General features: G+C 37.5%; 1 protein-coding gene across 1 annotated transcript; it reads right to left on the reverse strand.

The window, feature by feature from the left end:
* Positions 1–1715: 1715 nt before the first annotated feature.
* FAM98A (family with sequence similarity 98 member A) lies at positions 1716–18327 on the reverse strand. Its single transcript, XM_061432062.1, is given in 9 exon segments — positions 1716–3285; positions 3287–3514; positions 3605–3772; positions 7023–7139; positions 7675–7755; positions 8779–8963; positions 12472–12606; positions 14734–14882; positions 18156–18327. Coding segments are annotated over 9 exon segments (1554 nt in total). The 5' UTR covers positions 18209–18327; the 3' UTR covers positions 1716–2847.
* Positions 18328–22670: the final 4343 nt, after the last annotated feature.

A 22670-nucleotide genomic window follows, 5' to 3' on the forward strand; every position in this document is an offset into this window, starting at 1 on the left:
CGTTGGCAGTTTCTTAATTTAAAATAATCAATATGCCATTGTGGTATATTTTGGGGGTAGCCAACAGACACTAGCTTTGGACCTAGAGCAAGAAATGGAAATGGTAGTGGCATATCTCTGGTAATTTTCACAGAAAATGTTGACATCCTGTTCTAGCTCCTGGTAGAGGTGGAAACAAAACACCAACAAGAAACAGTATCTTGAGACTTCCCTGGCAGTCCAGCAGCTAAGGCTCAGGGTTTCACTGCAGGGGGTGGGTTACTTCCCTGGTTGGGGAACTAAGGTCCTGCATGCTATGCAGTGTGGCCAAAAAATATATATATATTTTAAGATTTCACACGTCAAAAATTCCCTCCTAAAAATTGTTTCTCCAAGAAATTCCTACATTCCCTATACCAGTAAGTCATTATTTTCTACAAGTAAAGGTTAAGAACGTATGTAAAATCAACACTCTAAATAAACCTAAGAACTTTAATATAATATATATAAATATATAACTTTAATATAACTTTAATAAGAAGTTTAATATAACAAAACTGACTAGTGGTTTGAAATATCCTCTTTCTAGAGCACTAAAATATATGTCAAAGAAAAGAAACTAAAAGACAATTCTTTTATGGGATTATAATGTGAAAATAAAGTTCTGATATGAAGCAGAATAAGTGCATTGTCAAGAAATATATCATTTGTTTTCTTTTATGCTCATACATGAAAAGTAATCATATAAAAATGACATAAGAAATGTAAGCTATTAACCATAAAAATAAATCAAAATTCTATTTGTCAAAAGAATGAAACATGTTCATTAAGTACAATGTGGAGTCTGATGCTAGAAAACAGATTAAAGCAAACACAAAGGTATGTGTTAATACATTCTAAGATACTACTTTAAGATACAAACCTTGACAATTTTGTTTCTAATAGGTAATTCCTATACATACTAAACATATTTAACAGCATAAAGCAGAGACACTTAAAACTTTCAAGATACAACTTAAAATTTTTAATGATAAATAAAAGTATGTTAAATTATCTTCAAATCTGAACACTTTAGAATGGTAAATTCCAGTTGAAAAATCTAATAAACAGGTAAAATTAACAAAATGATCAAGGCTTTTTAAAATGGTTTAGGCAATCAAAAGAATGTGCTTAACAGCAAACAGAATATTTTTAATGGTAAGTTATGAGTTCTTTACTCTAAAAGGCCCAATAGGAAAAGGAAATACTATTTCTTCTTATAAATATATATTTTGAATTCACTTCATTCAAAATGTCTCTAAGAATGGAGAAACAAACAAAAAAGGCCCCTAAAACATCAGGGCCATTAAAGATCTTTGCCTGACAGACCGTGTAGCAACAGCGACACCTAGTGGTCAGGGATGAGTAGTGACGTTATCCAGCTATAAAGTGATAGTAAAAGGTAAACTCGGAAATGGCTCTTTTTCAACTTACTTAGGGTAAGGTTTTATCTTTTACCACAAACTATATGTTCCAAGGAAACACTTTAGAATCTTTGGGGAACAAAGGCCTTAGTTCATAAGCTTGAAGCAAGCGTCCAGAATCAGTTCAGTTCAGTTGCTCAGTCGTGTCCAATTCTTCGCGACTCCATCGACTGCAGCACGCCATGCTTCCTGTCCATCACCAACTCCCGGAGCTTGCTCAAACTCATCAGTTTAAAAAAAAAAGTGTCTAAAATAAAACTCAAACCAAAGAGAGAACATACAGATACTTTATTGCTCACCTTTCACACAAAGCACACCTCCAGCCGTTTTCTTTCACAGCTTGACAATATTTACGTGTACAAAAACCCAGCAAGAAGCGTCATGTAGATTTCAGTAAAGGTGAGTGTCAAACATCAACTCAGCCAGGCTTTTGTTTTCTGCAGCAATAATAAAGGGCCTCCTGCTCTAAGCAAAAGTCTGTCCTCTTACTCGGTAGTGCATTTCTTTCATTACAAAAAGTCTCCTGCCCAAAGCAAACCAACTTGTATCTGCTGAGCCAGTGGTATTAACTCGTGCATAAAACAAATTTCAGTTTGCTGTTTCTTCTAGCAGATTTCAAGTAAAAATAAAGTTGAAAGAGGAACTTGTTTTGAATGGATGCAGGTCAGTTTGAATTGCTAAACTTAACTAAATGACTACAGGTACTATAGGTTCACAACTTAGTCTGCTTTTATAATCTTTATGGATTTTGGCCGTGTTCAAGGTTTTCAGAGTTGAGCATATGGTACAGTATTCTGTCAAAAGGATAAGGCTACTTAATGTGCTATCTGCAGAAGAGCTCATTTAATAGGAACTGACCTTAAAGTTCTATCATGAAGCTAATGTTGCATAACCTCTCTGAAGAAAAAGCCAATCAGGGCAGAACTGTGCTTGGAAAATAGGCATTAGAATACTTTAAGGAAAACACATATAAATGGATTGTTAATATGAGGAAGGTTTCCTAGTTGTAAATCTAAAAAAATCTAGAAGAATTCTCATTTTTCAAAACTGCATATTGAAAACATGAAAACTACTTGTTCAAGTAATTTCCTCAGAAAAATACACATGTTCTGACTGTGGAATTAGTCTACTGGTCAGTTAAAGGCAGTTTTAATTACCTTTTAAGAAATTCTTCATACAAAGGAGAGATATTGTATGTGTTTCTCAAATAAACGGCATTATGTAAGTCCATTAAAAAAAAACCAAAGGAACAGTATTGTATGAAGACCTACAAATGCTTATGCCAAGCAGGAATCTGCCTGTCACCGGTGGTCTCACATTAATTCAAAATCAATGCTGAATTCAGGATTCTGAAACTAAGTTTCTATTACTTGAGCTCTAGCAAAACGTAAGGTTCTATGTAGCCTCAACTAGTATAATGTCTTCCCTGTCCAAATCCAGAATGATTATACTGGTAACCTCCATGCTGGAAGTGCTGTTCAAATTGCCCCCCTTGATGATAATTCTGGCTCCCTCTTCCTCCCCAACCTCCTCCTTGGCCAGCGCGTCCGCCTCGGCCTCCACGACCCCCTCTCCCTCCACGACCCCCGCCTCGATCGCCGTGATGCCCACCATCTTGGTATCTATTGTCCTGCTGATATCCACCACCCTGGTACCCACTTCCTGTGTATGTAGTTGTCTGGAAGCCACCATAACCACCGCCCTGATAGCCACCACTGTGGCCACCGTGATAGCCGCTGGGCTGGAAACCCGAATCTCGATAACCGCCATCTTGGTAGCCGCCCCCTCCCCCGCTCCCTCCGTCTGTCCAGCCGCCTTGGTGCTTATTTCCTCTTCCTCCCCCCGCGGCCACCGTGGTCGTAGCCGCCGCGTCCACCTCTGCCTCCTGTTTGCTGTTCATGACCTCCTCGTCCTCCGTATGAGGAATGTTCATAGCCCCCTCTCCCGCCTCCTCGTCCTCCTGCTGGTTGCTGGGGGCCATCTTGCCTCTTCTGCCACGGTGGCATCTCTGGGGGTGGAGGTTCGATTTCATTGGGCCTACCTCCTCTGTCAGGAACTCTGCCCATCAACACCTATGGGATACGAAAGATATTTTAAATTTTAAATTACTTTATTTTAAAAACATAAATAAATGAGTTAGAAAGAAAAGGTAGTCTTGTCACCTTATTGATGGCACAGGCAGTCTTTTCTCTTATAGAGCCACTGCTCGTCCTTAAGATCTTTGACAAGTCTTGTCTTGCAGCCAAAAGGTGGGCAACAGAAATAGTACTTTTAGGAGATAAGACTGAGCGTTTTGGCTGGTAAACCTTCGCCAGTTTTTCTGTTTGACTCTGAAAGAAAGTGTTCAAAGACAAATGTTGGTTTTCAACGTGACACAGAAACTGATACTAAACAAGTTAAAGATTTTCCAAATGTTTGATGATAGTATCTACTAGGCTCCAAATGAGAGAAAAAGTTACATACTCACCACTGCTCCTATCTAGTGATGAACTATCTTAGAGTATAGCTGTCGGACCTGCTGATACAACAAGGAATGATAAAGGGGACAGAAGGGGTATGGAGATAAAGGGGCTTCCCTTTAAGACTGTGGAACAAAAAGGTTTCCCATGCCATTGGTCTCAAATGCCTTCACTTTATCTGTACCTTATATTTAAATAGATAAAATGAAGGCATTTCTATTATAAATAAGAAAAAGAGAGTCTACTTTATAACCATTTAGTAGAAGTACGTTTAATGTATTTGTAACATTAAGATCACAAAAGATGAATGAACGAAGGATATAAAGAGCAAGTTTACACAAGATAAAATAAAGTTCCAATAAATACAAAACATGTTTTCCAGACAGATCAATAAATGCAAATTAAAGTAACCTAAATGCGGGGAAACAACAACAAATTCTTACCTATTAAATTTTGGAAGCAACAGCTACAGCTACAATACACAGGAAAATAGCAGAAGAACAAAACGTAATTGCTCAGTCTGTTAGTGATGTGCAGGTACTCAAATATTGATGGTAAAAGTTTAAATTATATTATGTGAAAAGGTGTAAAAAGAGATGTTTACTATGATTATATATGTAAAGAAGATAATGCTAAAATGAAACAGCTATCGTGGTGAAGACAGTGGGATGACAAAGGACTAACTGGAAATAGAACTGCCTTATGATCCAGCAATCCCACTGCTGGGCATACACACTGAGGAAACCAGAAGGGAAAGAGACACGTGTACCCCAATGTTCATCGCAGCACTGTTTATAATAGCCAGGACATGGAAACAACCTAGATGTCCATCAGCAGATGAATGGATAAGAAAGCTGTGGTACATATACACAATGGAGTATTACTCAGCCATTAAAAAGAATACATTTGAATCAGTTCTAATGAGGTGGATGAAACTGGAGCCTATTATACAGAGTGAAGTAAGCCAGAAGGACAAACACCAATACAGTATACTAACGCATATATATGGAATTTAGAAAGATGGTAACGATAACCCTGTATACGAGACAGCAAAAGAGACACTGATGTATAGAACAGGCTTATGGACTCTGTGGGAGAGGGAGAGGGTGGGAAGATTTGGGAGAATGGCATTGAAACATGTGAAATGTCATGTATGAAATGAGATGCCAGTCCAGGTTCAATGCACGATGCTGGATGCTTGGGGCTGGTGCACTGGGACGACCCAGAGGGATGGTATGGGGAGGGAGGAGGGAGGAGGGTTCAGGATGGGGAACACATGTATAATTTTTTTTTAATTAAAATTGAATAAAAAAAAAAAGAAAAAAAAATCTATATCAAAGTAAAAAAAAAAAAAAAAAGAACTTACTCTCTTAACAACTTTCATATGTAGCATACATTGAGGTTGATTATATTAAAAAAAAAAAAAAAAGGCTAAAGAGATTAGCTTGTCTGGGAAACGTTTCCTGAATGTCTTATGTTTCATTTCCTTGTGGTCACTATTGTACCTACAGTAAGGGCTCAATCAATCTTTAGGTGAATAGAAACAAGTTTGAGAAAATAGTTTCATATAAGCTTCAAATAAAACTGATTTTATAATGCAATTTCAAAGTGAGATATAAATACACAAATTTCATTACATGAAACAAAAGTTCAAAGAGTAAACAGAAGCTCAGACATCCTGCATCAGAACCCCAGAAGTAGAGTCCGCTAATGGCAGTGTTAAGCCCAGAGCTGCAGTGTTAATACCTTGGGTCCATGCACATCTGTCAATCACTGCATGCTTTTCTAGCTCAAAGTTGCAGGTTTTTGTTTTTAAAGTACAGTATTATGCCAAGAGTGAAACGATTGTTATCATCAAAGATATTTTAAGAAAGGACTGCTATCTCCTCAACAACAGGCCCCAAAAAGAACAATTTATTCCCTGTGTTACTACTGACTCACTGTGAGATCTCAGGCAAAACCTTCCGTTCACTTGGGTCTCCACTTGTTTTTAGTTGCAAAATGAGGGGAGTTAAGACTGATCTCTAAGACCCTTTTCCAACACTAAGATATTGTAATTCAGTAAATATCTACCCCATCAATTTAGCAGCTAAATAGGACTATACTATGGTTTAAAGATTTTAGGTGAAACTAACATTTATTGTATTAGGAAGATAATGGGAGAACTAAATAAAAACCTTTTCTCAGTCAATTAAAGTTCAGAAAAAATCTACTTTTAAAAATGAATCCACCATTAAGGGAACTTCTAACATTTTGGATCAATCTCCACATAAATTCAAGAATTAGTTCTATTTCAGGGTTCTAAGAAGGTCAGATTAACCAATTGTGCCAATTAATTACCACTTACTGATAAAATACTAGATAATTTAATAAATATTGGTTGGAATGACCAAGACCTTTACCTGGATTATCTTACTTAAGCTGTAAGAAAATGAAGTTTTACTGGATTCTCCAATTCTCTATAAATGAGTCACAATATCTGGTCCTCCAAAATCAGTATTTTAAATTTAATTAATTTAATTAGCAAGTTAAACTGTTAGCTTAAAGTACAATAAACAAGTAATTTAAAATTTTATTATTTTTAGTAATTTTTAGCTACTCTACTTTTCTCTTATAAATGGATACTTCCAGTAGGGTTTACAACATATAGCTTTGCTGAAAAATATTAAAAAATTGAAAAATAAATGTTTTCACTATTGCTGAATGGCTCCTCAGTAATTCCCTAAAGAAAAACCCCTACGTGTATCTCCTACGTATTTCTCTTATAGTCTGCACTATGTCTAAGCTGTGTTGCTGCTGCTGCTAAGTCACTTCAGTCGTGTCCGACTCTGTGCGACCCCATAGACAGCAGCCCACCAGGCTCCTCTGTCCATGGGATTCTCCAGGCAAGAACACTGGAGTGGGTTGCCATTTCCTTCTCCAATGCATGAAAGTGAAGTCGCTCAGTTGTGTCCGACTCATAGGGACCCTATGGACTGCAGCCTACCAGGCTCCTCTGTCCATGGGATTTTCCAGGCAAGAGTACTGGAGTGGGGTGCCATTGCCTTCTCTAAGCTGTGTTAAGTATGTTTAAAGATCATGTCCAGAAATACTCTGCTCTTTTCAGTGATTTAATGTGTACCTTAGCTCTGTCAGACCAGCCAAAAGACTGGACGGTGACGTCCAAACGTTTTATTAGCAGCTTTCTCCGAACTTCATATTCATTGGCCACAGCTTGGTTAATTGCTTCTATCTTTTCCTGAAACAAAATTAAAAAGACCAGTTAGAATTTAAATCTGCTTGACCCCCTATTCCAAAAGGGGAGAAACTGCTTCATTCACAACTGAATGCCCAGCATCAGCACAAAATGATTTAGGTTATATACTAAACAGAATAATAAGTTATAATAAACTAATGAAATGACAGGCATAATAATGTCATCTCAAAATAGAACAAAGAATATGTAAGTACAAAATTCTCATTTAGTTTTCCTATAACACACTGTGTGGAGCTCAGCCCAGTGAAGCTTTTGGCTTGAAGGCAACCCATTTGGCAATTAGAAACATGCATCATACTGAACTTCAATTTAATCAGCTGTGTGAAATTTTTTACAAATTATGAAAGAAGTACTTCTAACGTTACATAAAATTATTTTGGATAAATCTTAAGACTTACAAAAATGATTCTAAGGATGTCCACCATATTAGAGAATATAACTTCAAAGCACAAACATAAATATCCTGAGATAGGTAGATGGCTCCTTACAAAGTCTACTCAGGATGCTCACTACTCACCCAGTGGGCCGGTCCCATTGGCTTCTTCAATAAAGGCTTTCCCACATGATTAGGTGGAACTTTTGCTAATGTTTCCTTTAACTGACACAAAAACATAAATGAATGAATAAACAAATCTAAAAGTAAAACACATCCTCCTCATCTTCCCAACTCCCATCATATCCTGCCATCAAAAGAAGATTCCTGACAGAGGCAAAGGTGGAGATGTTTTGAAATGTACAAGACCCACACGATAAAGACACTCACTTGACCCACTCCTCAGGTGTCTATGGAAGTATGAGTCCTTCACTGCACCTGGAACAGTGCCTGACAACAGTGGGCACTCAATATGAATTTGCTGAATGAATGAATGAACACACAGAAAAATATGGACTATGGATACACTGCTGCTCCCCGGTAGAGTTCAGCTAAATTTGTGCATCATGGTGTCCATTTACCCCACAAGGCAAATACACCAATTCTTAAGAGTCCAGCAGATATGCATATAGAGAATAACTCTGCTATAATAATTATCATTCTCTTCTGTTCATTAATTTTTTAATTGAAATTGCTTGTTCCTAATCAATTATATAAAGACTCTTAACTGTTGAAAATATGTGGTATAAAAACAATTCTGACTTATTTTCATGTACTAGATTATATTAGCAGTTACCATAACTAATTTGTCAAATGAAACATGTAAGACTTAAAGTGACTGGATTAAAATCCCAAAACATTTACATTGTTTTCTGTCCAGTCAATGGGGAGAATGGTGGTAAAATTTAATGATAAAGACCTTAAAATTAATTGTATCGAAGTTCAATGATAAAATAAGTTTTAAATGGACTTAAGTCCTAATTTTCTTTACATTATTTCTAGTTTATTTCAGTTTATAAATCAAGGTGCAAAGGTTCCTTTTTGAAAAAGAAACATGCTAATATGTTTAAAAAAATAGTAAAATACCAATTTTTCTTGACGGTATCTAGGATTTAAAATGCAAAACTCATTTAGTAACAATCACTTAAAAATATGTACATTAGGTTCCCATTAAGAGAAATTGCTTCATTTCAAACAACTGTAGGACTATGCCTTTAATACACTACAATCTGGTACTAAAGGTCTTACTTTTTTTTCAATCCCGCTGAAGAATTGGAACATAGTTATATTGGCTGGAGGTTTGGACATTCCTAGAGCAATACATATGCCTTTCAACTCTTGAAAGACCTCACTACCGCCTCCTTCTTGAGCTTTCTTTGGAAGAGTATTCACACAGAGCATTCTGGCAGCTTCTAGTTCTGAGATGAGGTATGCTGAAGTAAACAAAATAAGATTTCAAAATGAGATACAGCTACAATTAATAGTCATAAGTCTGGAGTCACAACTCTATAGACCTAATGATATGTAATAAAGCTGCAAGAATGGATAAAAACAAGAAAGAAAAACCATTTTTTACCTGAAAATTATGTAACACATAAACTGGTTCTGTAATTCAGTATTTAACCAATATATGTTTAAAGCCTGATTTAAAAGCAAACAATTCTTTTTGGAAACCAAAAGATCAAGGTAGATCACATCTTAAAATCTGATTCTTGTATTTCACTATTAAGGAACCTCCAGAACATGGGTTGGCATCTGTTAACAAATTGGCAAAGATGGCAGGTGGCTAATTTTCAGCAACAGTTAAAAAAGTTATATATATACATATATCTATATTTTACTTCTCACAACTGATACACACCAGTGATATAACTATCTTGCCCTCTTACCTTCCAACACTCAAGTAGTCTGTTTAAGACTGGAGTGAAAGAGTATTTTTAAGTAGTCAAAGCTTCACTTTCAAGAGAAGGGGGAAGGTACTAAATTTACAAACACCTTTTTTATGCATGGTCTCCAGTAGCCTAATGTAACCTTCTGGAGGTCACACAATACCTTCTTTCATCTATATTCTTCTTAACATTCCCTTTCCTCCTACATTCCTCATTCTCACCCCCTCCCCTGGGGGAAAAGAAAAAACCCCAAACTTTCTAATCATTTCTGGGCGGAGTCCTTTCATATCAGTATCATTCCCTTGTTTGTTGACTTCAGCCAGGTATAATGAGGGCTGCAATCTGCTTCAGGTAAATCAGTTGAAGGTAAAAATATTCAATCTTATTCCTTATGTTTAATAATCATTTGGATCGTAGGATTTCAGGTTATGTGACAAAGTGAGAACCTTCTGACAATATTAGGAAGAGAGCTGGAAAAAGACATTTTCTGGGCTCTTAAGCCCTACAGTAAGTATAAAAGAATGATCAGCTTGATATCTCATTTCCTACACCCAAGGTGTAATGTGAGAAGTACAGGGGTCATAATTTTAGCAGACCATTTCTGAAAAGCTGCCAAATCCTATTCTAGAATAAACATAACTAAGTTTCTGGAAAGGTCATCCTAAATGGGTTTGATAGAATCTTAACATGTTCTGTATAGCAAACTGCATGAGTTAAAAGATCAAAACAGTAAAACCCCACTGCCATGAAAATAATCAACTGTTTTTGTAAATAAGGTTTTACTGCAACGTTGCCACACTCTAAAATTCATTTACATGTCATCTATGGCCACTTACATGCTACAACAGTGGAGTTAAGTAGTTGCCAGAGACCTTATGGCCCACAAAGCAGAAAATATATACTATGTGGCCCTTTAAGAAAAAGCTTGCCAACCCTTGCTCTAGAAAATCATATATATTATTTAATAAATTGGTCTCTAAATTTGGGACAACATAGCTCAGGCATTCACAAAATTAGTTTACCAACACAATTATCATCAAAAAGCATTAACTGTAACTGGTGGGTTCATAATATCAGAAAAGGCACGAAAGATATAAAACACAACAAAAAAAAGATTATCTCTACTGACAATCTAATTAGAAATAAAGAATATATGCATACAAAGATACCAGACTTATTATACCTAAGGGAAATATTAACATCCTGACAACCACAAAGGCCAATGAACAGCCACGACAGTTCTTAACCTGACACATGAGAGTTTTTCAGCCACTATAGACTATTAGAGAATACTCTATTCTGTTTTACTAATAATTCTAACGAGGTTTAGGACACAATGTATTAAAAGATTCAATTCAGTAAGGTAGGGTGCTGCAAGAAGCAAGTAAAATTATAGCACTGAGATGTGACAACTGATACTTGGAAAGATGAGAAATATTTATACAGACTGAAAAGAGAATGAGTACATGTACATAAATGCGTACTAGCATGAGAGAGGATACAAACCGGGGAATATTCAGAAAGAGGAAAGAGCAGAAGCAAAGATAAAGAGAAGGAAGGGAGCAGTGTGTATGTATGTATGAAGAATTCCAAAAGCAGAGTAAGCTTTAGTTGATTTAGTCATTTAGTTGAGGAGCAAACAGTTGTATAGTCTTGAAGAGCTTTTGAGGTAACAGCACATTAAAATATAATGATGACCCTGAGTCCAAAATAATAATGTTCAGAACAGTCTGCTTAAGAAACAGGAAAGAGTTAAAGGCATTTTTATAAAATATTTATATTCCAAGTGGTTTTTTATAAGTATCAGGAACAGAAAGACCAAACTCTGAGCTCTCTGGAAGAATTAGCTAATTCAGGGTCCTTACTGAGCTTTCCACACAGCTGTTGTCTTCCTATGTAAGATAACATATTCTAAGTGCCAAATATCAGGTATTGGTAAGGATAAGCAGTGCTACAAAGGAAGATTCAGTGAGTATACTGTGGCTGAGCCAGTTATTGAAATTATACAATTTGAAGGATAATGAATGCATGTATAAGAACTACATGCCAGCAATATCAGTATCTGAAGCAATATCTAACAATATGCACCCATCCACCACCCCTATACCCACCTAGTAACAATCATTTGACAAAGGGGACGTTAAAGTGATTTTAGAATACCTTAGTTCCTAAATATAATGGCTATGAACATACGCTTTTTAAAAAACTAAACATTCAAAATTGGAGTTGAATCATTTTTCAGAAGCCAAAGTTAAGTTGTAAAGACAAACATTTGAAAGATGCTCTGAACTGTGTTTGTCATAATAAGAACTATAATATTCACTTAACCAAAGCTTAATCTAAATGTGTCTCAGAATGCTACAAAAATTCTGAGTTTAAGATGACTGGTGGTGATTTATTGGAGAGTTTACATAAGGCAATAAACTTTGTGAGTCTACTTACTGTTTCTCAGGGTGAAAAGAAAAATAGTAGTTAGTATATTTAAAAAAATAACATAGAAGGAAATAACTTTTCATAAAAATTTACTTCCCAACTGATCAGTAAGTACAGGAACAATCCAAATAGTATTCTAGAAATGCTTACATTGTAATTTGACATCTTTACAAACAAAATCGAAATCCACAAATAATTACCCAGCCACAAAGAAATAACAACACAAAATACTTTAAATAATTACATTTTCCATTTACTGTGCCTAGAATGGTTACTGTCCACAAATTAAAAAAAAAAAAATCTTCATTATTTCCATAGTATCTTCCTAGTTGATTTTAGTGTGCTTCTGGTCTAGAACACTGATGTTTGGATGATGCCACACCTGGATAACCCTCTAGCACTACTTCTGGTCATGTCAGGTGAAGAACAGCAGGCTGAGCACCACACTGCACTTAAACTGTAAGAGTAGCGATTACAAAAGGACACTGCTACCAGTGCATGAACCCACCATTAGCTTCTTGGTTAGAAATTTTAAACAAAGTTTTCTTTCAACTGTTTTATTAGTCATGGAAAACATAAACAGAAAATAATAGCTACATTCTAGTAGCCATGAACTTACTGAGCAAAAGGAGGCAGTTCTTCTGAATGAGAAGGCGCTTGGTCACATCCCCAGATGTCAGTGAAAGATATGGACAGTTCATCTCCCCTAGTAGCCCACTCACCTCAAGCTGGAATTCTTCAGCTTCACTTGGGCCTTTTAAGAATGAAAATAATCTTATTTAACAAAAATTACTGTTTTCCCCATTGGCATAGTAATTATCTATAAATTGAAAATTTTAATAGTATTTTCCTAATAAAAGTTCCTTTCTATTCTAATCCATCCTTTCTCACACAACTGCCTATTTGCTTTCTTAAACAGTTTTCATCAGGTTACTACCTTTAATGGATTCCTAAGTTCCACCTCATCCAATCTAATTTTTTCTGTTTGCCTTTAAAGATTCTTCATAGCCTCTCTGCTTGCCCTTTCTGGTATATTGGTAGGAGTAATTCCTATTACTTGTATATAGTAGTTAACTACAACCTCCAGAAATTTTCCTTCTAGCTGTGCCAGGCTGGTCTCCTCACCATCCTGGAAATGGTCAGTCTCATTTCTACCTACATGTCCTAACTTAAGTGACTCCCTGTGATTGATAGGACCTCTATCCTCTCCTCCTCAATTAAATCCCACATATCCATCAAAATCCAACGGTCTTGCTCCTTGATGAAACCTTCCCCAAAGCCTGCTGCACTCACCGAGTTTCTTTCCCTGTGAACCACAAAGTGAACCATTTAACTACTGTTCTAATCTCCATTTGTTTCCGTTGTGTCTAAAATTCCCATTTGAAGACGGTGAACATGATTTGGATTTCTGTATTCTCATAACATGTCAGATATAGCATTTACTTGGTGAACCAAGAAAAAGCAATGCTCTTCTTCCTTACTGTTTTGATAGTACTCTATCCAGTATTGCAAAGGGGTAAAATTTAACTATATACACTTTGAGAGAGTCACTTGATTTGACTCCATTTTCTTACCTATAAAATGGGAAGAACGCACTATCAGTGTTTTGCAAGCTGTGTTCTGTGAATTCTAGAGTTTCAAAGAACTCTGTTAGAGGCAGCTGGAGAAGAGAGATCTCAAAGCACTCCCTCTCAACTTCAACTAAAACACTATAATTTACCTGTTTTGTATTGACTTCTGTATGTTTTCATCTGAACAGGGCTCCTGGTTATAAAGTTACCATCTAGTATTAAGTGTTTTCAAAGGCACCCACAGTCTCTGAAATGTCAGGGAAACAGGCAATGTAAAGAACACTGGCTCCCAAACCTGACTGCTGGGGGCTGCAGCCTGCCTGCATCCCTTACTGGTTGTGTGACCTCAGGCAAGGGACTTAACCTTTGTGCTTCCTTGTTTGATATATAACAGGAGGAATAAAAGCAGCCTGGTAGGGTTGCCCTGGGGCTTAAAAGAGTTAACACTTGTAAAGTGCTTAGAATATGGCTAGTGCTCAGTAAGTGTAAGCTGTTGCTACTACTTTTACACTATACTCTCCTTAACAATTACAGTTGAATGCAACTAACTATACACATTAAATATACTAATTACATAAGAGTAAAGCTCTTCGAAATGGGATTCTGTAGGAGGGGATTATGTGTATAGTTTTCCACAAGGGTGGAGTAGCAAGTGAGCATTTTTCTTTGTTTCCTATTATGGGTTTACCTATGATAGGAGGGAACCAGGTTGTGGCGTGTCAGGTCCCAAGCTTTTGATTCTTTCACAGCATCAAAATTAGTGCTAAAGCAGTAACAAAATTGGCAAATATCAAACAGCTCTCCACACCATAAATCTGACGATGATGGATCTGATTGTGATGCACCTACTGATACATTCCTATGACACAGAAAGTTCCTTAATAAAGTGTTTTTTTCTCCTCATGTATAACAGAATTATAATGTATTTACATGTTATATATACTTCTGGAATTTGGTAGTCCTCAGAGAAAAATACCCCAATTTCTAGTTTTGGCCACCAATTTAAGATCTTATAATTTTTACAAAGAATGAAAAGTTCTTATATACTCTGTCTCCATTTTTTTTGTATCTCAGTAAAAGGGTCATTTCAATTTCCACAAACAGCTGTATGACTACATTCTGGTTTTCAACTCAGAATCACCTTATCTATAAAAACAATGGAGGGGGAAAAAAAAGCATTCTGTTTCCTTATGATTTTTTTTTTTTACATTTATAAAGAATTTGAAATTTCAGCTGTAATACTGATAATGTTCACTCAAAATACAAACTTCATTTTTATATTTGCACCTAAAACTGAAATGTTTACTTACTGTTAGTTGCTTGCACATTTTCCTCTAGTTTACAGAGCACTCTTAATTCAGACACCAACCAAGCACAGAGTTTGGTAAACTCAGGGGAACTGGCTCCAGCAGTGACGGCCTGAGACAGAGCTCCATCTTCTAACAATGGACCCTTGTAACTGGTGAGTAAGAAATTACACTTCAGAAGAACAAAAACCACATCTAATATGTTACAAATGTAATATATTCACATTTTATTTAATTAAGCAATGATTTAATAAAGCTACAATGACCAATCTCTAAACTTGCATATATAAATAAACCATTAAAAAAACAAGCTAATCCCTTCAAAATATGTGAATACTGAATAGACTCACATATACTAGTAAATTATGTCAACCTCTGTACATTTACTCACTGTACAAAAGTTTGCTTTCTCACTTTAATTGAATTAGCATTAAAACTAGATTATAAGTGATAAATTATACTATAGTTTGGGCTTCCCTGGCGCTCAGTGGTAAAGAATCCACTTGCAGTGCAGAAGACACGGGTTTGATCCCTGGGTTGGAAAGATCCCCTGGAGAAGGGCATGGCAAGCTACTCCACTATTCTTGCCTGGAGAAACCCACGGACAGAGGGGCCTGGTGGGCTAAAGTCCATAAGGCTGCAAAGAATCCGACACGATTGAAGCAATTGAACAGGCACACGTGCATGCTATAGTTTACTATTTGAGAAATAAAACTTAGCTTATCTTTTCTAGAAGATATTCCAGAAATTAATTAGAGGTTTTAATGACTGTCTTTAAAAGCAAAAACTTGCCAATTATTATCTCCTTCTATATTTAATGATAGTTAAAATTAGTAAGACGTACTAGTAGCAGAGAAATGCCAAGATTAATTTAATAATTGCTGGCAAGTTGATGTTTGGGTGAACTGGTGCAAATGAATCCCAATCCTTTGTAAGGGATTCAAATATAATTTTAAAAAATTATTAAATGTTTAAATATTCATAAAAGACAATAGTAACAACGAACCTCAATCTAGAAAATAGCTAGAATTAAGTATTTTGTCATTCTCAAAGTCATTTTAAAATATACATTTTTCAGAAGGTTATTTTATCTTTTAAATGTAATATTGATAAATACTTATTAAATATGTTCAAGGTAATTCGATATTTAGAGGTACAGAAATGCCAGAGAAATAACATTCAGTTCTTTTTAAAATATAACTATATGCTTACATATTTAATGGGACAAAAGAAACCTTACACAAAAAAAATGAGGTTATATATAGTACAGTTTGGCATCTAGATTTAAAATCAAATTATTAATAGACAGTGAAATAAAAAAAACTGGGCCTAGAAACTTCTCTTCCTGTTACACATTTAAACTTTATTAATTTTTCCCTGCAAGTAATTACTGAATTCCTACTGTGTACCAGGCTAAAAATAAATGATTGTCATTTATTTCTAATTGTTGTTGTTTTTCACTCACTCAGTCATGTCCAACTTTTTGTGACCCATGGAGTACAGCACACCAGGCTTCCGTGTCCTTCACTATCTCCTAGTGTTTGCTCAAACTCATGTCCATGGATGCCATCCAACCATCTCATCCTCCATCACCTACTTCCCCTGCCCTCAATCTTTCACAGCAAATCCTTGAAAAGTACATGTCATTTAATTGAGGCTAAATTTTAATGGCTGAATGCCACCAAACTAGGCAGTTATATGTTAAAATTTATAGTCAAATTTTCAGAGTATCCCACGGTTTACATTACAACCCATCTCCATGATTTATTTAACTAGAGTTATTATAGTGACAATGACTTTTATACTACCCAAGAGAAGAAAAACATAGTTAACAGAGAATAAAAGAACAATAATGGGAAGAAGAGGCATCGCTTAATTGTTAAGGGACCTCTATCCATGCAGAGTGACTATATTTAAATAAGGTTCACCTCCATCCTCTCTCCTACTTAAGTGCTCTTCCAGGAAGCTTAGGACTTTGTTTCCTTTTCCAGTTTTCCTTCCCCACTTCCTCTCCTTTTTCTGGTTCTCCTCAGTTCTCTCCACAGCGTTATTTTCACAGTGTGAACTTCTCTTCTACCTCACTCTCTACCCTTAAGTGCTCAGACCAACACTGTCAACAGAAGTGTTCCTCAAAAATGTTTACTGAATGGTTTCATGTCTTACATCTAGCAGTTTAAAGTTTGAGAGATCCACCAAAAAGACACCATTTCACCGAGTGTGACTTTTCCATAGGCCCTCATCAAAGAAATAAGCCACCTAAAGCCTAGAATATTCATGAAAATTCAGAGCAAGTTCCGGGGAAAAGTACAATGACAATTCACGTCGACAAAAAAAAAAAAAAAGATGATAAGCACTACCATTTCCTTTCCTAAAAATCCGTGCCAGGACAAGTTACTTAAACAGGCAGATGCTGGAAAACCTCATGGTATCCATTCCTAAATAAGAAAGGTTTTCCACAGCAAGGTAAAACCTAGGGGAAGGTTTTGGTAACGTTACTTTATAAATATAGTTACCTAAATCTGTTTTTCTTTTCTTTCTTTCCTTTTTTGGGGGGGATACCATATCTTTAAGCAAATATTTAATCATACAGTTTGTTTCTGGAACCACATTTAGCCCAAGAAATTCTAAGTTCTCAAGTTTTAATTGAGCACCCTGAACTGGGTGACCCAGTGAGATAAGAAGCCCTATTTCCAGCTTCTAGATACTAATGAATTACGGTTCGGTAACCGTCATGGGGAGAGACAAAATGCACAACAAATACAGAGACTTGGTGGGTGAAGATGCCCCGAAGGGAAAGGGCTAATGGGGCTCAATGAAGCAGGGTCAGAATCAAGGGAAACTCCCCATGATTCCCAAGAAGGTGGCGACAGGTTAAGTGCACAAGTGAGCTGGCAGGAGGAACGGACACAGCGCACAGACTTGTGGCTGAGGGAAGCCTGGGTGCATGCAGACATGACTGGGCAAAGGAGATTTTTTTTTTTTTTTGAGAGAACTGGGGTGGTGTAGGACTAGGGGCTCAAAACAGGAGCAGAAAGTTTGGAGGACAAATAGGAAAACAGAAGATCAACTTTGGCAACCTCCAGAGTGAGGGGGTAGGGCAGGAGGATAGGGAGCAAGGAAAGGAGCTCAGGGAGGGTGGTGGCGAGAGCCAGAACCCAGACAATGACACGCATGACTGACAAACGCTGCGGGTAACTCGGCTGCAGGGCGCACAGGGCAGGCCTAGGGGCGTCGTAGCTGGAGGACCCCGACCCGACAGGGCAGGCAGTGGACGTAGCATTGGGGTCCCGGAGCTACAAGGAGGCGACAGCCAGGAGCCACGGGATGCGGCGCGGAGAGGCAGGTGTCTCTGACTGAGGCGGAGAAGGAGTTCCTGGGAGGTCTGTAATGTGGGGTTTGGGAGACCGGTGCACTGGCAGTCTTACCCGAGATCTTCCAACGACTCCAAGATGTCAGTCTCCATGAGGTCACACTCCATGCTACTGTGGTATTCAAATTTCCGAGTCGTCAGGCTCCCCTCTTCGCCGGCAACGCGTACACTCGCGCATGCGCTGCTTCTCCGGAACTTCCAAGTCAACAGCTGGCGCCTCAGCTGCTGCACTGCGCATGCCTGGAGCGTGCGCAAGAAACTTGGTTCCGCCTGTCGCCCTGCCCCGGCAGGCTAAAGGATGGCCAGGCGACACCTTTTGCACATGCGTATTGCTGAATAGTGAAGCCAGCGGCCCCAAGAAGGGCAGGAAGTCTGGCTGCGTGGCAGCTGGGCGTGGGGACTTAGGCGAGGCGGGGAGCGCGCTAACTTTTTCTAATTGGTGTACGCATGTGCGAGTCATGGGGCGAGGCAGGTGGGGGAGGATCGTCGGGGGTGGGGGTCCCAAAATTTGGGTGAGTGCTGGCTGAGAATGAGTCTCTGGGTCTCAAAGAGTCACCAGAGTGGATGTCTGCAGCCAGCTGGCATTTTGTAGCTTTAGCTGTGGGTCATCGTGCGCTCCGAGAGAGTTCCTTAGCTTAGGGGTAGACGGGCCAAGTGCCGAGAGAATGGAAGAAGACTGGATTTCCTTGTGGCTGCAGTAGTTGTATTTCAGCGTTACGGAGGGGTCGACTTTCCCTTGACACGGATTAAGGAAATTGTTTCATTGCCTCCCTTTGCATTCTTGACTTCTTAAGCCCTTCCCAGACACTAAGCATCTTCTTTTAAAGCGGGGAGGGAGGTAAAAGGAGGTCTTCATTCCATATCAATCTCAAGTAGACTAATATATCTTTAAATCCACGCAGTTTTAAAAGTAAACACATTTTTTGTTGTACTATTATTGACTTGGCAAAATGTGACACGGTTCACAGTTGGTTGTTTCTTGGCATGTACTGGTTGGGTATGTGCTTAGAAATTATTGAAAAACATGAGAAAAATTGTATTCAAAGTGATGATATATTTGGAAAATTATATTTAACTATAAATTGGCATTCACACTGGTACTAGTAGATTTAATTTTGCAATTCTTAAACGTTTTCGTGTCTGATGGATAAATGCTTCCCACCCTTAACAGTAATTTTTAAAATTCTTTATTTTGCACCATCTGGAGTGGAGGGAAGGAATTAACATTTATTATGTACCCACTGTGTTCTTGACGTAGTATTAATGCAAGCACAGTAAGTCTATATGAGTATTACTCCCATTTTACAGATGAGGATACTAAGGGCTAGGTGAACTTAATGGTCTGTCAAAAATGGTACCACCAATAAGGAACTGGCTTTTGAAATGGAGTTACCTCTAAATCCATAGTTCTTACCTGAGTAGTCCAATAAGGATTTACAAGCAGGATATGAAAGGAGGAATATCTAGCTAGTTGAATAAACAGATTATGTATGATTGTGTATCTTATATGTAATTACCTTAACAATAAAAATGGAATGATTATTCTCATTGGGTTGTTGAAGGTGCTAAAAAAAAAAGTAATTCTCAGTGCAAAATCAGTTTAAGGGGAAAAAGGTTTCATTCTTGACTCACTTTTCTTCTTTTTATAATTATTATTTTATTTATTTGTTTGTTTGGCTGTAGCCTTCATTGCCATGTGGGCTTGTTTCTCTAGTTTCGGTTATCAGGGGCTACTCTTTAGTAGAGGTATGTGGGCTTCTCATTGCTGTGGCTTCTCGAAGATCACAGGCTCTAGGGTATGCGGGCTCCAGTAGTTGTAGCTCCTGGGCCCCTCAGGGCTTCAGTAGTTGTAGCTCCCAGCACAGGCTCAATAGTTGTGGTGTAGGGGCTTAGTTGCTTTGCAGCATATGAAGACTTCCTGGATCAGGGATTGAGCCTGTGTCTCCTGCATCGGCAGGCATATTCTTTACCACTGAGCCACCAGGGAAGCCCTTGACTGACTTTTCAGTGTAAGTTGTAACAAATACTATTAGTGAGTGAACAAGTGATGACTCCTCTACATATATTATTTCTCTCTATCTAATGCAAACTGTTAGAGTAAATGAAGGGTAGCCAACATTAAGTTTTTTTTTTTTTAATATTACATAAAATAAATCTATAAGGGACTTTACTGCAATACTTTTAAGGGTAAATATTGCTGTAATTTTGGTAGGATCTAACAGGACTCTTTTGCATTTTATTTTGAAAATTTTATATTTGTATTGTAACCTGGATATCTAAGGATGTCATTTGAGCGAATTACATGAAAAAACTGATCTGGGAGGAGGGAACCCTGGTTTTTGCCTCAGTTCAATTTAAGAGTTTTCTTTAGATTTTTCTAAAGTCCATCAGATTATCTTTAAGAGATAAGTTTTCTGTTTAGAAGGTGTTCAACTAGAAATGATGAATAATCGTAGTTTGAAGTCCAAACTTTCCAACTATCCTTGTAAAGAGTAAATATATTCTATACTTGTGGGGAAAAAAATGTAACAGGGAAAATGGAAATGAAAATTGAATTTAGTTTTCAGAGGAACATCTTTTTATGTCACTACCTTAAAGATGATTATAGGTGAAGTTCTGACTTATGTAGTAGTTAAATTATTTGTGGCTGAGATTTGTAAGAGTTACTTTTAAAATCCATACAAGGGTAGTTTTTATAATGACAAATAAATTGCTACTAATTAGAATATAAGATTTGTCATAGAATAGTTTCTCAAAGCTGGTTAAACAGGCACCTAAAATTAAAATTGTTTCCCCTCAGTTAAAAGAAGTTGAAAAATTACAGCATTTTCCATTTTTGATGAATTTGCCCTTAGAATGACTCTCCAACAGGAGAAAATAAGAAAAACCCTAGATTTGCTTATGTTGCTCATGAAATTAAAGTTTGTATATGGTATTTAATAAATAAAGTCCTTTTCAGAATGCATACTGAAAACAGTACTCCCCTTCCCTAAATATTAGCATGTAGAATTAATCTTGTAGAGTCTCAAATACTCTTATAAGTATGCCTTGGAGAGGTTGCAGGTTTGGTTTCCAACAACAGCAATAAAGTGGATATTACAATAAAGGGAGTCTCATGAATTTTTTGGTTTCCCAGTGCATATAAAAGTTACATTTATACCATACCATAGTCTATTAAGTGTGCACATTATGCCTTTAAAAATGTACATCAGATCAGATCAGTCGCTCAGTCGTGTCCGACGACTCTTTGTGACCCCATGAATCGCAGCATGCCAGGCCTCCCTGTCCATCACCAACTCCCAGAGTTCACCCAGACTCAAGTCCATCGAGTCAGTGATGCCATCCAGCCATCTCATTCTCTGTCGTCCCCTTCTCCTCTTGCTCCCAATCCCTCCCAGCATCAGAGTCTTTTCCAATGAGTCAACTCTTTGCATGAGGTGGCCAAAGTACTGGAGTTTCAGCTTTAGCATCATTCCTTCCAAAGAAATTCCAGGGCTGATCTCCTTCAGAATGGACTGGTTGGATCTCCTGGCAGTCCAAGGGACTCTCAAGAGTCTTCTCCAACACCACAGTTCAAAAGCATCAATTCTTCGGCACTCAGCCTTCTTCACAGTCCAACTCTCACATCCATACATGACCACTGGAAAAACCATAGCCTTGACTAGACGGACCTTTGTTGGCAAAGTCATGTCTCTGCTTTTGAATATGCTATCTAGGTTGGTCATAACTTTCTTTCCAAGGAGTAAGCGTCTTTTAATTTCATGGCTGCAGTCACCATCTGCAGTGATTTTGGAGCCCAGAAAAATAAAGTCTGACACTGTTTCCACTGTTTCCCCATCTATTTCCCATGTAGTGATGGGACCGGATGCCATGATCTTCGTTTTCTGAATGTTGAGCTTTAAGCCAACTTTTTCACTCTCCTCTTTCACTTTCATCAAGAGGCTTTTTAGTTCCTCTTCACTTTCTGCCATAAGGGTGGTATCATCTGCATATCTGAGGTTATTGATATTTCTCCCGGCAATCTTGATTCTAGCTTGTGTTTCTTCCAGTCCAGCGTTTCTCATGATGTACTCTGCATATAAGTTAAATAAACAGGGTGACAATATACAGCCTCGACGAACTCCTTTTTCTATTTGGAACCAGTCTGTTGTTCCATGTCCAGTTCTAACTGTTGCTTCCTGACCTGCATACAAATTTCTCAAGAGGCAGATCAGGTGGTCTGGTATTCCCGTCTCTTGAAGAATTTTCCACAGTTGATTGTGATCCACACAGTCAAAGGCTTTGGCATAGTCAATAAAGCAGAAATAGATGCTTTTCTGGAACTCTCTTGCTTTTTCCATGATCCAGCAGATGTACATACCTTAATTTAAAAAGATACTTTACTGCTAAAATATGCTAACCATTATTGAGCATTCAGTGAGTCATAACCTTTTTGCTGGTGGCAAGTCCTACCTTGATGTTTATGGCTGTTGACTAATCAGGGTTGTGGTTGCTGAAGTTTGGGGTACATGTGGCAATTTCTTTAAATAAGACAATAAAACAGTTTGCCATATCAATTAAATCTTTCACA

The sequence above is a fragment of the Bos javanicus genome, chromosome 11 (genome assembly GCF_032452875.1).
Source record: "Bos javanicus breed banteng chromosome 11, ARS-OSU_banteng_1.0, whole genome shotgun sequence".
Lineage (NCBI taxonomy): Eukaryota > Metazoa > Chordata > Mammalia > Artiodactyla > Bovidae > Bos > Bos javanicus.